This window comes from Stigmatopora nigra, chromosome 12 (genome assembly GCF_051989575.1).
Source record: "Stigmatopora nigra isolate UIUO_SnigA chromosome 12, RoL_Snig_1.1, whole genome shotgun sequence".
NCBI lineage: Eukaryota > Metazoa > Chordata > Actinopteri > Syngnathiformes > Syngnathidae > Stigmatopora > Stigmatopora nigra.
Genome location: NC_135519.1, coordinates 13,840,585 through 13,856,931, shown reverse-complemented (window position 1 = coordinate 13,856,931; position 16,347 = coordinate 13,840,585). Strand labels below are relative to the sequence as shown.

Sequence of the window (16,347 nt, the reverse complement as noted above, 5' to 3'; positions counted from 1 at the left end):
TGGCGCTTGTGTATTCTACGCCCGGCTTTCGTTGCGCTAGGGGCGCCGAAAAGGTATCCGGACACGGTCCGAGGCCACGTAAACCTGCAGCTGTAACTCTATCGTTAGCACGTAACCAATGTCATCGCAGAGGCGGAGAGGGATTCTCGTGACTAATTAATGGGGTAAGATGAGAAATGGGGATGAGAAGCAGGGCGAGGCCAAGACACCATTAGGGCAGGTGAAGACCAGGACTAAATACGGACCTCCTGGAGGGGTTACACAGTACAGTAATCCCTTGAATATTGCGGTTTCACTATATAATAGATTTCTTTCTGGGGGAATGGATTTTTTTTATCACATTTTTTTTGTAAGTTCATAAAAATGTGAATTTCCGTGCTGAAACTTGCAAGCATAGCCACTCCCCCGTCCTTCACTTGCTACTAGAACTCAGCCCTGAAGTAAAATTGTATTATTAATATTGTTTAATAAGGTGACGCTACTTTGCTGTTTTTCCTTTTTCGCGGCCATCTCTGGTCTACATTAATCGTGATAATCGAGGGACTACTGTACTTGGCAATGACGTCAGAACGGAATAGCACCATCCCCTAAAATATATACTTATATGATATATTATTTGTGGAATAGACTGATCGGAAACAGATAAAAATGAGCTCAAGTTTTAAAATATCTTTTGAGTATGAACTCATTGCCTAAAATTGATGATTAAATGATTGCTGCCAGTCTTCCAGTCCAATTGGATTGGTCGTTTGTCTCCGTCATTTATTTAAAGTTTAAAATAGAAATGGATAGGATTTCCATAATTATAATAATATTCGGGAATGAGTTAAAAGCCAGCAAATCATCCAAAAGTATAGGGATATTTTTGAAATGCATATTTTCACTTGTTAAAAACATTTTCCAACATTAGTTTCAACATAATTCCCGGTTTTGACCCTCCTCAGCTAATTTAGATTTGCTATTTAAGCGACAAGTTCAATCTAGTGTTCAACACGAGACGTGCATTTACGATTCTTGAGCCGGCCAATCAAAAGTGAGCTGTAGTGGACCACATTTAGTTGATGCCATTTAAAAAAAATAAATGATTATGACATTTGACATGGAGCCAAAAGCCTGTCACCACCCACAAGCTGAGCCCAAACGTATTGGGTTACGGGCTGGACATGTGACCACGGCGCGAGGCGCTTACATTTCTGGACACTTCAAGTTATGCGCTGGGCCAAATGCGCTCTTAAGTTTCACACTTGTGATTTACAACCTTCCGTCCACCAAACCAGCTTTCGGAAAATGGGGGACCACAGTAAGCTGGACAACCCAGAATAACCACCACAGTGCATTTCTTAGCCTGAAAACTAAACCATAATTCAAAAACATTCGTGTATTTGAATGTAAATGCTGGTGAAAATTATGTGTGGCTAATTAGTGGAGTTTGTCTACAATTGCGAGCTTAGTGGCCCGAATATTATTTTATTTTTTATTTTTTTAGGGAATAACAAAGTCACCATGGCAATGTGGAGGAGGTTTCGTATCCCACAATGCAGAGGAAAAAGCTATTTTTAGTACAAAGGGTAAACACAGAAGGGGCCCGCTCGGATAAACAGCGACTCAGCTTTTTTATGTGATTATTAATTTGGAGAAATGAAATCATCCAAGATGTATTTAATAACTATTTTTTTCTATTTGGATTTCTAGTCATTATTTTAAATTACAACTGTTCTTTAAAAGGAAAAATTGTAGTAGCGAGGAATAAAATAGAGAAAATGTAGCTCAGGAAACTAGTTAACAATAATTAAAAATAAATAATTACTGTTTTTAATCTTCATGTGATGTAAATATTAGTCTTTTGTTATTTTTAATGACCACAAATAATTTATTCATCCATTTAATTTCTCTCCAGCATTACCTCACAAGGCTATGGGGGTGCTGGAGCCGATCCCAGCCAACTTTCGGTAGCCAATCGCAGGGCAGGGACAATTTAGCATACAGTTAGCCTAGCATTACGTTTTTTTTCAGGATTTAGGAGTTGTAGTACCCGGAGAAAACAGACCCAGGCACAGTGAGAACATCAACTCCACACAGGAACCCACCGGGGATTCAACCATCGATCTTAGAAATGCGAGCCGCCACACGAACCACTTTCCACCGTGCCAATTTAAACCAATATATTGTCAATGTCATACATATCCTTGCGGATCTATTTTTAGGTATGAAAGAGCAAACAAATCATGGAAAAAAATGAGAATTCTATTTTAATTTTACTCACAACGTGTTGCTATTAATAAAAGCGTCTTGTACGTGGAGTTTAAAAAGTGTTCTTTTTATAGTCTCCCCTTGGTTGTTTGTATACTCATCCATCGCCCTTGCAGGTGCTATTTTTACCTTGACCTAAGTGAATTATTCAAATAGCAAGCTAGCATGGCAGACACCCCCCGCTAAGTCGCTTAGAAGGCGCTCTTTCCAGGAGACATTTACTGATTACACCCAAATGGCTTTCAATTTTGGGTGGCGGCGATGGCGGCGCTGCGAACGGATCAAAACATTCATTAACGCTGATGCATCGAGCTTTCAGACGGCGAAATCCCCCGACCGTTAGTTCCGCAGCTCGTCAAGGTCGTCGGAGGGCAGTGGAAGGCCTATTGTCTCATCCCAGGAATTTTGGGGCTATTTTTAAAAGCCTTACGTCCTCAAAACGGGATTTCTATACGTCTCCATTTTGGAGGTTAACGTGACGAAACGTTTTGGGTTCCGAAATAGGTCCACGGCGTCCCCTCTGGGTGTTATGAGCGTATGCAAATGGTTGTGCGTCGACTTGGGATTTAAAACAGCCTCGAGGGTTGGGTCGGAAAGTAGTGGGTTTGTGTTTTGGACCAAAATATCTGGATTTGAGTCGTTTGCAAATGCAATGCTACAAAAAACCTTGATGGGAAAATCTTTGTTCCAATATACAAAACTAATCCAGGTTAAAAAATGTCAAGCGAAATCAAACATCATTTTTTCCCATTGGCTAGCTCCTAAAACCTCGGTGGGCTCCTATTGGCTAAAATAAATACGCTTCTATATCCCAAAAATCGAAGCTACGGAATCACAAACGAAATCAAACATCAACTCATGCATCCTGAATCCGATATTTTAATTTTCTTGTCTTAGCATTGTTTGTTTCCTATTGGCTGGCTACTAAAACTTCGGTGGCCTCTTATTGGCTAAAAGAAATACGCTTCTACATCCCAAAAATCCAAGTTATGAAACATCGAACGAAATCAAACGTTTACCCGAATGTATACACGCATTCTGAATCTGGTATTTTAATTTTCTTGTCTTAGCATTGTTTGTTTCCCATTGGCTCACTCCCTAAAACCTCGTTGGCCTCCTATTGGCTAGAAACAAATATGCTTCTACTTCCCAAAATCCAAGTTACGAAACCATTTCTGGACCAAACTATTTTCTCAAGTATAAGTACCCGTGTATAAACCACAAACATAACCTTTTTCTAGACTACCCCTGCATTTCCCCAGCTTTACACCCATTTATTTCCAGCCTAAGATGATACAGTGTCGTTTGTCTACAGTCCCTTCTTTCGTCCTTTCTTTCAGCGAGTCTATTTCCTTGCCATCGCCACCACGCGTTAACCCTTCCCCCCCCCCCCCCCCCCCCCCCCCCGTAGGCGGTGCCAGGGCTCAAAAGGGGTAACAAGACCCCCGCCAGGCCTCGGTCTATTTTGCGCGAGACACCGGCAGCAATCCCATGTGATTGTGCTGGTGTGAAGTGACACTCACACCCGCATTTTGTCTTGTCTTACCTCGCTTTCCTGTTTGGAAACACTGACGCCGAATGAAAGAATGCAATCATTCTGTCATGTTTTTTTAATTGGAGGGATACCAAACAGTACTTGGATATTAAACTCTCTCTCATGAATATTATTTTGAGAGCTGGTTTCAATAGTAAACTTTCTGTCACCATTTGACAGGCGACCAAAAGACCGGCGACCAAACGTCCGAGCACCGTGACAACCGGCAAATTGGAAGACAATCAAATGAACAAACCAATGAACGAATGTCTCATTTAGTGTCCTTGGATGGCGTCCCAGTCCATTTGTGCGGCGAATGCCTTCTTCCCCCTGGTTAAGCCCCCCCCCATAATATCATCTGACGGCGAATAATTCCCAAAATTGAAGCTTTCCATCGAAAAATGCGGCGCTCCTTTATGATGTCAAGTCAAGCTGACTGACCAGTCAAGCCTTCGCTTGGGTTATCGAGAACGCTTTGGGTCATATGACTGGAGATGAGCGCTTAGTCAGAATTAGGCCAGAGCCTTGCCCAAGGGCGGGCGGGCAGGCGGGCGGGAGACGACCACTCCAAAATGGTGTCTTCATTGTGCGCCATCTGTGTATGCGTACGCTATTTATACAATGACAGAAAACGCATTGGCGAGACCCCGTCTTTGAAAACGTAAGCGATGGTAACGTCTTCCAAATGGACGCTAGCGCAAAATCTGATGGTGTCACACAATGACCAAATCAAAGTGTTTATTTTTAACATTCTAGCCGCCAGTGGTGGTCATTTTCTTGGACATGGGCGCGGCTTTTTACGTCATCTTTTAAAGAGCAGAACAGTCCTGGGGACAGGGAGAATTACAAGGCGGATGGTCTCGGAGCAAGATGGCCCCTCGGCTCCTTCGTCATATTTCACGGATGACAAAAATGGCCGAGCTCGTTGGTCCGACTGTCAATCTTAAAATCGGGCTTATACACGAGTTAATCAATGCCACCTTAATTGTTGAGTTTTCATCGATTTAGATACACTCCCATTCGCTGCAATAAATGAGGTATTACTGTAATTTTTTTTAGATTAGATTAGATACATTTATTCATTTAGTATTTGGGAAATTGTTACAATTGTCGCAAGAGGGTGAGAATACAGACACAGAAAAAGACATTCTAGACATAATTAAATAGGTAATAAATAAATATATAATTAAATAAATACATTCATAAATAATGAATAATATATAACAATATATATACAGAAAAACCATTACAAAAAAAAAAATACATGTTATTCAGATTAGAGTTACTGTTCTTAATATTTATAACTCAGTATTTGTAAATGGAGCATTTCTTAAGCATTCATTTCAATACAAATATGTGAATAGTCATTTACTGCTTACATTGTTGTACTGATCTAAAAGTATTTAGCAAATTGGCATTAGTATTGGATCATATCGGGAAAAAAATATCGTAAATGAAATCAAAGTAGATCGAAGTCCACCTAAAAAAAAAGTCGTAATTGTAGAGATTTTCAGCATACGATTAAGAAATATGCCATAATGTTTTTCCCATAGCATTAATGCTAATTGACGTTCTATCTAGCGACTGTGTGTGTGTGTGTGTTTCTTAACAAGAAGTCAATGACTTCCGATGCACATCCAAGTGATGAATGGGATAGTTAATGGCCAGGATTGTTTTTATGCCCGCTTGCTAATGCCTAATTATCATCGGGCAAAAACACCAGGATGGATATTACGACGAGGAGCCTACACACCGACCGACGCTTATTTATCAACATCTGCCATTTGCCAGAGAGAAACCCGCTTAGCAGCTGTCCTTCTTGACAGACCAGTACCATAACGTGGGAAAGAGATTCCTCTGAGTGGAACATCTGTCATATTGGGGAATATCCCCTCCTTAGATTTTTTTTCCTCTTTTAAAAATGCCTGGCAAGATTTTTTACGACGGGCTCGTTTCCTTCTTTCCGCGTGGCGCTTGTACGTAATTGAGCATTTCTTCCGCTGCTCTAATTGGTGGCGTGCCCCAATTAATCATTCCATGCATTGCCCACTTGAATAAATATTGCAAATCTGCGAATTAATTTAACCGGCAACTAAAATACTTGTACATCGAAGCAAAACTAGCATATTTTCCAGATTATAAGTAGTTTTACCACTACATACAGATTTTTTTTGGTTCCAAGACTTTTTTCGTAATGTCACTTTAAATTCTGTAAGTAGAGGTGCACTTTATATGTAAATTCTGTAATTCATTTTACGGTCTTCACTCAACTACCAACTAAACCCTTTAAAATAGGTCAAAGTGTCCCAATTTTGCATGAAAGATGTGAGGAAACACTCAAAAATGAGAGAAAATTATAAGGAAATGATTTATTAATGTCTTAAAATTAATAAAGCATATGAAAATACGCCCTGCACCAATGAAATATTTCTCTCTGCAGCTGTTTTAGATATAATACCCGTGTTTGTCCCCCCAATGGCGGCAAGAGCCCGTTCTAACAGAGCCAAAAGCCGTCTACTTTGTAGTACATTTCAGACTTTGACGTGTGCCCTGTTTGTGTGTGGGAAAATGTGCAACATTGTATTTGTAGTTTACTATCTCGTAATAGGAGGAGTTAAAAACAAAATAATCTTTAAGTTAAGACATTTATTTTTTGGAGGATTTCGTATCTTGAGTCACTCATTTGCATTTAAAAATGTTCGTAAGTTGAAACTATTGCACCCAGAGGCATTCGTAAGTAGAGGGATGACTGTACATTTCCATTCCTTTCATAACAGCAAACAAACACAACCATATCATAAGTATTTTTAAATATTATTCCCCTATATTACCCGACCCGTGAAGGTGTCTATAAGAGATGAAAAAAATGTCACTTTCTGAATCATCGAGATAACGTCTTTGTCCTTTTTCTGTTTTCCAGCCCGATCGAATCCTGCCAGAACTTCTACGAAGACTTCACGTTACAGATCGACATGGCCTTCAATGTCTTCTTCCTCCTTTATTTCGGTCTGCGGGTAAGCCTCGGCCGTCCACCTTGGTCAACGTCACGCTCTCAACATTCGCTGTCGTCGCCTCCGTCGTCGCCAATGCGTGGAAACACATTTGGCGCGGCTGTAATATCAAATACCTCCACGATAAGCTGCTTGCTACTTCATTTAGCATCTTGCTTATCCTTTGAGCCATGAAAAAATACACGCTTCAAGGCTCCGGTGACGTGATCCCGCCGGGTCTTTGGGGATTTTCCCCACGCCGCTACAACCTTAGGACGTTACCCGCAAATATCCCGCAATTGAATCGAATTGAATACTTTTATTGTCGTTTAAAGCTTCACCGTAGAGTACTCTTGTAAATATGTAGTCCTAAAAAGATTTACAGTATTTTCTCGCATATACACCGTATTTGTCGTAAAAAAAACGGCTTATATGCGCATAAATTAGACTTGACATGCATAAAACTGTAAGGTGACAATGACCAAACGCCATAACGAAAGACAATGGGCTTCTTATGTTCCCTATTGCTAATCGCCGCCTATTTTGCGAGGCTAGGTGTTTACGTTTGGCCATTGTGGCTAACCGGTTTCTTCTGGCAGTTCATCGCGGCCAACGACAAGCTGTGGTTCTGGCTGGAGGTCAACTCCGTAGTGGACTTCTTCACTGTTCCTCCTGTCTTTGTCTCCGTCTACTTGAACAGGAGCTGGCTAGGTGAGTCGTCACCACACACAACAAAGTAGCAAGAAATATTGGGTGTTTCTAGAGTGTGCAGTAATGGGTGTAATTGGAAGGAAAAACTGTACAGGCCCTTCCAAATTTGTACAAAAACTATCCAGACCTTTTAAATTTTGTGTCATGTGATCAAATACCCTTGGCTCCATTTCCATTGGTTCTTTCGCCTTCAATAGCAGGCAATGAGTTAAAAAGGACCATTTTAATGCCCCAAAACCAACATGTAGTCACCGGGAAATGCCCCAAAAATAGCAGAAACTGACAAATGAACAAGAAGCATCTTGGAAAGTCCCTCAAAATCAATAGGAAATGACCCAAAATTGACTGGAAATGACTTATAAGTACTGTATTTTCACGACTATAAGACGCAATGCATTATAAGGCGCACTGCACTATAAGGAGCACCCACAACGAATGACACATTTGAATTTTTTTTCCATATATAAAGCACATGATCATCTTGTTGACATGAAGCCAACCGATTTTGACACACCTATGTCCACCAATCGTATCCCTTAATTGCTGTGTAATTATCAAGCTCAGGTGGTGAGCCATATTTACTTATTTTTTTATTTTTTTATCTCTGCCGGGTTTAATGAATCCCAGCGGGAGTTCAAGTCGTGTCATGAATTCGAGATGGTCACGTAAATCACCATGTAAGGTGTCCTGGCCCCGCCCCTCTAGAAAATCACCGCAACGGGCCCTTGACGAAGGTGATGAAAGACGTTGAAACGCCGCTCTGACTCCTGACCGACATTGGCCGCCTCTAAAAATTACCTGTGACACTTTAGATCCTTTTTTTGGACCTGCACTGCATTGCGGTAGTTGTACAAAATGGCCGCTAAGATGAGTCAAAATTCGGGTGTGGGAATTCTGCGCGAACTATTTGTATTTACGTCAAGTTGGACATTTAATGTGACCGTGGCAACGAATGAGAATGTAACAAAATACTTCAGTCAAGTATGTGTTTACGGGCAAACGCGTTTTTTTGGATTGGTAAACCGTCGCAAAGTATTTTTTATGAAATTAACGGTATGTATATCCGCCGGCGTGTGGGTGAAGAGCTTTGTGAATATTAATGAGGACTCCCCAATCCCGCTTGATGTTCATGCCTTGGTGGCTTTGAAAGGAGTCGTGAATAATGTACAGGTCATATTGTGCAATGCGTGGCTTTTACAATCCTAATTTGCGTGCTGAATAATCATCATTAATCATATTCGCTACAAAGTCCAATGCCAAAACACACCCTTGTCACGTTAAAATGATTTAACGGCATTAAATGTACAATTCTGTACGTCCAAGTAACAGAACAGGTACAGAATAAACAAACAGCCAATCACTCGTAACAATTTAGCATACAATTAGCCTACATTTAGCCTAGCATGCATGTTTTGGTGATGTGGGCAAAACCAGAATACCTGGAGAAAAACCCATGTAAGCAACATGTTAACATCCAAACAGGCCGGCCAGAACCCACTAGGGATTCGACCCTAAATCTCCAAACTGCGAGACGACCATACCAACCACTCAACCACCGTTCCGCCTAATCAACATTAATAATAATAGTAATCGTAAATTTTTATACTTTTGTTTATTGAATGACTACCAGGAAAAAAAAATGGTCTACTGTTATGCATTTTTCCGATAGATCCCCGACAAATGTAGCTCATGCTAACGTTAGCACATTTTGGCCAGGTTGTCTAATTCGTAGCGTCCCGGCAAGGTGGCGTGTCGGGGAGAAATGCGTGGCTAATGTACGGGTCAGGTGAAGAAAAAATGAAGCGTGAATGCCCTTGAAGCGATTTAAACGATGTCGCTCCCTCGAGAGCGGCCAGATTAGCGGAGGCTAACTCTCCACGGCGAGTGCGCTTTTAATTCTCCGTCACCATGTTGCTTTCTGTAAATGGAAGCCATGAATTCATAATGCTCTTATTGAGGAGGTGTGTTGGCCACAGCACTAAAGGGAAGAACAAGCGGACTCCCCTAAAGTAATTTACTACTGCCTCCAAGTGGTCCCAAATAGGATTACAAGGAATTGAATGAGTTACTAAGAAACAAAATAGTCCAAAATATCAATACACTACTCTTGATTTTTCTATATTACTTCCAACATGTCAGGTTTTGAGCCCTCGGTTAATTTTCGTCACTTTCTCCATTTGGTGTCAATTTAGTTCAACTCAAGCTTCATGTGTGGGCCATAAAGGCATTTCTATCATTGTAAACTATATGGAAACTTGTTTTATTAGTAGATACTAGATACCTTAAGTCTAGTACCATAAAAATATTTTATAAAATAGTTGAAGTAGTCATCATAGCATCCACGTGTATTTTGTATTTTTTAAAATAGTGACCATTTTGTATTCAATTTGCATGACCGATTTTCAACCAAATTATCTTAATAATTAAGACCTACAATTGTTACATGCTCTAAAATGCACATTTAAAAAAAATATATGATAAAGTATATTCATTTGAATAGAACATAATCCTAAAAATAACAAAAATCCCCCAAATCATAGTTTTTTTCATTTAACTTTTCATTTTATTTTGAAAATCATCATTACATCATTTCTCCGACACCCGTAATTCCAATCCCGTCCTATTTGGTGGACCCCGTGCCTTTGTTTGCTCCTTTAAAAGATTATTTATTGTTATTTACACACGTCAGCCACCTTAAATACTATCACAGATGATAAAAAATAAATAAAACAGGGAGATTACGCCATAGCGACTTCCCCGCTTTCAATATGAATGACAACACGGAGTGTGTTTTTTGAGCATGACATCATCCCCTAATCCCAGCCGGCCGGGTCCGTATAATCCCAGATGAAGCAGAGTTGAGCGCTGATTGATAAAAAAGACCCCGGTGCACCGAGCAGGCCGTGCCAGAAGTCGCAAAGCCTCCGGAAAAGCCTTTATTTCCCGTATTTTTAATTTTTTTTCAATGAGCATCTGGCCATCTGACATGTGTATGTGTGTGTGTATTTAAACGGCGTGTGTACAAAAGGCTTTGGCTTGTGCTGCAAAGAGATTTTGCACGTGTTTCCTCAGGCGCCGGAAGTTCATTGAGATTTTTTTGTCCACATTTTTGCACGCTCCAACGCGGCAAAACACGTGGGAAGGAAGGCCCCCTTTTTTTCTTCATAAATACTCGTAGAAATATTCATATTTTATGCAGGTTCATTTATTATACATCTTAGGGGGTTCATTCATTTCATGGTGGCACCAAACTGCCATAAATTATGTTGAAATTATTGTAAAAGAGACAATAACAGACAAAATAGGCATTTGGTAATAAATAATAATACATATTTATAGTTTTGTGGTAACTATAACCTAAAATATACAACATTAAAAAAAAACTGCCAAACGACGAAAAAAGTGCGACTTATAGTCCGCACAATATGCTACACATTGTAGAATTATGAATAATATTGACATAACCTGATCTTATTCCACTTACTAAATGGTAACCCATAATAGTAAACACCATCTGTGTAATGTTATAAGGGTATTTGAATGGAAAGTGGGGCAACAACACATTGTTGTTAATCCTTCGTGTAGAATGACGAAAAAGATCCCCAGAGGAATTTTATTTTTAATATTTCATATTTCATGCCTGTAATATACTGCCACTCAGTGGTCATGTCTCCAAATGATGCTTTAACTAGAGATTTCAGACACTATATATGTATATACTTACAGTATAATTTGTATTGGTGCAAAATGTGTTTTCTTGATAAACCTCTCGTCATTAATGGTGCAAAATATGCTTTTCTCCGTCACACACACAAAAAAAAACGTTGAACACACTTTTCGTGTTATGGAAATGGCAAGAAGATGCGTGTTGCGTCATCCATAATCTTTCATGAGCTTTCCAGATGAAGAAAAATGAATTCCTCTTAAGATGACGTCATCAGTCATTGTTGCGTTCGTTCGTTGTTAATCGGAAAAGACCCTTCTTTTCTGTCCATTTTTTTTAAACATGTCTTTTCCTTTGTTTTTGTGTTTGGCAGGTTTAAGATTCCTAAGAGCGCTGAGATTGATCCAGTTCTCGGAAATCTTACAGTTTTTGAATATCTTAAAAACAAGGTAACAATGCATGATCAAAGACAGGTCACATGACCGCAGATTCTCCGCAGTCATTTCAATAATATTATTATTCATAACGCTGTTGTTTTAGCGTCTCTCACGATAAAAGACAAGATAATTATTAGTGTTTGATGAAGGCTTGCATAGTGATTCATTTTTTTGCTCTCATTATGCCTAATAACAATCATTTTTAGGACTTAAATCTCATTTGGTGTGCACAAATATGTAAATAAATGTAGTTCATTTTTAGTGGGATTGAAGTGAATGGATCAATTTGGAAAGTAGTTCACTTTAGATAAAATGATAGGTTTATTAAAGAAATATATATGTGTTAATTGTACTTGAGTTTGGTGTTGAGTGTTTAGTAAACGTTCATGTTTACTAAATGTCAATGCCAAAGTTTGAGGGATTAGAATTGTTATAATGAGAAATACTCTTTATTTTGGAAGAAATGATTGATAAATTGATTTAATTTTAGTTGTAGATTTGGGATGGTTCAGGTTTTAATGAGTTTTCTCCTCAGCAATTCCATCAAGTTGGTGAACCTGTGTTCCATCTTCATAAGCACGTGGCTCACGGCTGCCGGATTCATCCATTTGGTAAGAAAAAATGCCATAACAGGAATAAATCAACTTTTCTTTTTAACAGATTACAAATCCACTTGATTGTATTTACTGCTACTCATGAAAATAGACATCCAATCCGTTTAAACACAACTCATAACAACCTTTAATATACACATTACATTTGTTTGCCTAAAGACTACAAGACAACTTGACATAAAAGAAGGTTTTTCATTGAATAATTTGCATGAATTTTCCCAGAAATGATGAAAACCAAACTCTCCCTTTTTATTTCGGTCTAATATGGCTTTAAATCTTCATTTCATACGCGGCAATGGCTATATTAACGTCATATATGATATTTCATGGCTGCTATATTCAGAGGACTGGAATGCAAAAAAAAATACTATATTTGCCCAATATTTGTCATGATTCGCCATCCACTAGATGGCAGCATAAGATCAGAATATCCGATGAAATCTCCGCACCGAGGAATTTGTCGACCAATGCTGTCTCTCCTTGTATTGTTTTGGTTCCCAGGTGGAAAACTCAGGGGATCCTTGGGAAGACTTCCAGAACTCCCAGATCCTGTCGTACTGGGAATGCGTGTACTTACTGATGGTGACCATGTCCACGGTGGGCTACGGGGACGTCTATGCAAAAACCACCTTGGGCCGCCTCTTCATGGTCTTCTTCATCCTTGGCGGTTTGGTAAAATGGGATTTCAATTTTCTTATCCCCGCCCCTTTTATCCTACCCCCGCCCCCAAATTCTTACCTTAAAAACCTGACACCTGTCTGCCCCGCCCCCCCATAAACCCACTACATAGAATTACTCCATGACAACCATGCTAAGATAACGATAATTTGATAGCACCCGGCTAACGGGAAACCTTTGTCTTTTTGTCCCTAACCTCTTCTTTATCCTCTTGTTTCTTGTGTATGGTGATTACTCCGTGCTCCCTTGGCCCTGCCCCCTTTCCTAGGCCGTATCTGATGTTTGGCTAATGATATTGCTAATATTCACAATCGCGCTTTCAGGACCTCCCTCTTGTGTCCCTTCCCATAATTCCAACAAACACAGGGGTAAGGGAGATGAGCTTTAGGCCAGCCTGACTGTTACCACGGCGACACTTCAAGGCGTAAATAAAGCATAGGGTCTCGTTAGAAGGGAATTTATTCCAGTTCTGGACTCAAATTGCTTATGTTATGCTAGTTAAAGTCTCGTTATTGATAGAACCTTTTCAAAAAGTCTTGAAAAATAAAGAAAACAAAGATTTATAACAATTGGAATTGTACTAAATCAAGTCAAAAAGCCTTTATTGTCATTATACATAATGAAATTAGTGCTTGTTTTCCTATGAAAACACAAATAAGTCATTTAAAAGAAAGAATTAAAATGAAATAATAATGGTCTGCCTCTGCATAGTTGAAACTGAAGTCGAGGACCCGATTTAGGACTCGATGGAAAATCAAAGTCCAGACTCGTTTATCTTTAGACAAGTTGGAACAACTTGAAAACACTATTTTGGAGATAAAAATGATAGGAATAATTTGTAAACATTAAAAACTTAAATATACAGGAACATTCTGAAAGTAGAAATGATATACATCTACCAAAAACAACATTAACTTGTTTTATTCCATGTAAAACAGAAAAATTTTCTCCCCAAATATGCCATATGATAAACTTCAGTCCAAACAAATTAATATATTGGATTGAATAACTTTATTCATCCCATAGTTGGGAAATATCATTGTCACAGTAGCATGGGGTGAGAATACAGACACAGAAAAAGACATTTTAGACCTAAATAAATAGGTAAAAAGTAAGTTAATAAAGAAATAAACACATGAATAAATACCCCAGTTGTTAAAACATCATTGATATCAACAACAGTTCAAATCTACCACCACAACGCCCCCCGTAAAGCTAGCGTAGCTCCGGCAAAAGGCATTCCGCTCATTCTCCCAACACCACCAAATGAGCGTCAATGTGTTTTGCCTCCGCGGAACATCGGGAAGGCCTACTGGAATCGCCCTGCCCACTCATCTGTGTTTGTTGGACGAAACATGGCACATAGGTTTTAAGGAACATTTCAAAAAAAAAAAATCTTTCAAAAAAAAATCACCAAAATCCGCTTTTCTGGAGTTCCACTCAAGTGGTATTTCTCTGGGTGGGTTCACACCCACATTTTTAGTCTCTTTTTGTGTCTTCTATCCTCTCCTTAGGCCATGTTTGCCAGCTACGTCCCTGAAATCATAGAGTTAATAGGAAACCGCAAGAAATATGGCGGTACCTATAGTGCGGTTAATGGGAGAAAGTAAGTATTCCAGACGGTTTTGTTGCTGTTTTTTTTCCTGTCTTTTTGTTTTTCTTCTTCTTCTTCTTCTGTGTGCGGTGGAACCCTCTTCTCTGCATGCCTTTTGTTCTATTTTTTTTTTTGTTTCTGTTCCATGCATGTAGGCCATGTTTGCTCGCTACGTGCCAGAAATTGCTGCTCTCATCCTTAATCGGAAGAAATACGGAGGCAGTTATAACTCGACACGAGGCCGAAAGTAAGTTGGAACGCAGTCAAGGTGTGCTTGTGTGACTCCCAGGGAAAAAAACCCCTTCATCCCAGTTTTGTTTTGAAACGTTAAAGTACCCCCTTAGAAAACGTCACACGGCGTGACTGGAGACCTCGGCCACGGCGCCCCTCCCTCGCTTGACGGCTTTACGCTCTTGCCTACTGTCATTTACTCTTTTTTTCTTGTTGCTTTTTCAGTTTGAGAAAAGCGCAGGGCTGCACTGAAAAGAATTTCAAATAAAATGGGATGTTTTTCCAGAAAATTAAGGTGGAGAAAGAGAGAGAGAAAACCTGCAAAAAATGAGTTATATTCATTAATTTGAAAAGCGGCCCTTCGACTACTCAAATCATTGATGTGCTGTGCTTTTCTTTCTTGTTCATTTCCTTCCGTGTAACCTTCCAATTTCTTCTTAATCTGCAACGTGGCGCTAGTTTTCCAAAAACTTGTGGCTTCTTTTGTCAAGTGCTTTGTCTGTTAGCCTGTCTTCAATTTCAGATCTTTCTTTGATTCGTGATACGTACTCCCTAGGTTAATAATAATATATGAATAAAAAGGAATATAATCTATGTCACCTTAACTCACAGAAGAATTCAGACCCTCCTGACCTAAACAAAACATACACAACTGTATTTTGCAGATAAAATAGGAACCTTTTAATGCAAAATATGTAGTATTTTTTTTGTATAACTATAAGTATAAAAATCACAACATAAACTGTAGTTAGTCCGAGTGAAAAATAACCCACATATTAGTTACACTGGAGTATAAGTCGCGTGCCCATGAAACAACGGAAATAGTGTGACTTATAGTCTGAAAAATACGGTAAATATTACAGATATGCAGAAATTAAATACATAAATTTGCCGGTTTGACTTCCCAGCAGCCCAGAAGTTGCCCCCAGCTTTTTAAGTTTGGTCCGGATCTAACAGGAAAACTTAAATTGTCTTTAATTCGGAATAAATAGTCTGGAAAAAGGCTTTCTTCTGTTAGTTGAGGTGACAGTCAACGTTTGGCGGTCATCGGTGATCCTTCTCATTCCATCTTGTTTGCATGCTCTTTCGTACGTGATTGGTCGCTGATTGGCATTATTTCTGGCATGACTTGTACGTGGCTTTTTGTGGCTTTTCGTGGCGTCTTCACGCGGCATGTAGAAGCCGCCTTCCCGTTGTGATGCCGCCGCTGGTCTGGCCCTGATCTTCAGTCCGCTCCCGCAACCTTGAATGCCGGTTCGCCACGTTCCCTTTCGGAGGCTCTCGAATGCATTTGGCTTGCTTTTTTTGCTTTATTTTTTAATTCGTTTTTTGTTTGTTTGCTTTTCTCCTTGCTTGTTCCTGTTTGTCCTCGTCTTCGTTGCTCCTCTTCGATCTCGTGTTCCTTTTCCTCGTGGCTAAAACGTCTTTTATATTCAAAAAAGCTAATCCAAATTTCATTTAGCACTAAAGTAAACATCTTTTTACGTTTGGAAAACAATAACAAAAAGTTTTATTAAGTCAAAACATTAGCATTAGCATATGAGATACACAAACCACCGCAGGGCCATAAATAACTTATTTGAGTTATTAAATGTAAGGGCATACTGAATGACTACTGTCGACTAGTGGATTGGAGTGGAAGTG

At 39.4% G+C, this 16,347-nt stretch overlaps 1 protein-coding gene across 21 annotated transcripts in view; it reads left to right on the top strand.

The window, feature by feature from the left end:
- The window catches only part of LOC144204938 (calcium-activated potassium channel subunit alpha-1a), a 96,316-nt gene that overhangs the window by 41,048 nt on the left and 38,921 nt on the right, over positions 1–16,347 (top strand). For 16 of the 21 annotated variants that reach the window (XM_077728900.1, XM_077728901.1, XM_077728908.1 and 13 more), the window contains exons 4-9: positions 6,705–6,798; positions 7,374–7,485; positions 11,523–11,598; positions 12,122–12,197; positions 12,702–12,872; positions 14,393–14,484. In XM_077728900.1, coding sequence (XP_077585026.1) covers positions 6,705–6,798; positions 7,374–7,485; positions 11,523–11,598; positions 12,122–12,197; positions 12,702–12,872; positions 14,393–14,484 — 621 coding nt within the window. Of the gene's footprint in view, positions 1–6,704; positions 6,799–7,373; positions 7,486–11,522; positions 11,599–12,121; positions 12,198–12,701; positions 12,873–14,392; positions 14,485–14,627; positions 14,720–16,347 lie in introns of all 21 variants that reach the window. The other 5 variants (XM_077728898.1, XM_077728904.1, XM_077728915.1 and 2 more) reach the window with 1 other exon arrangement.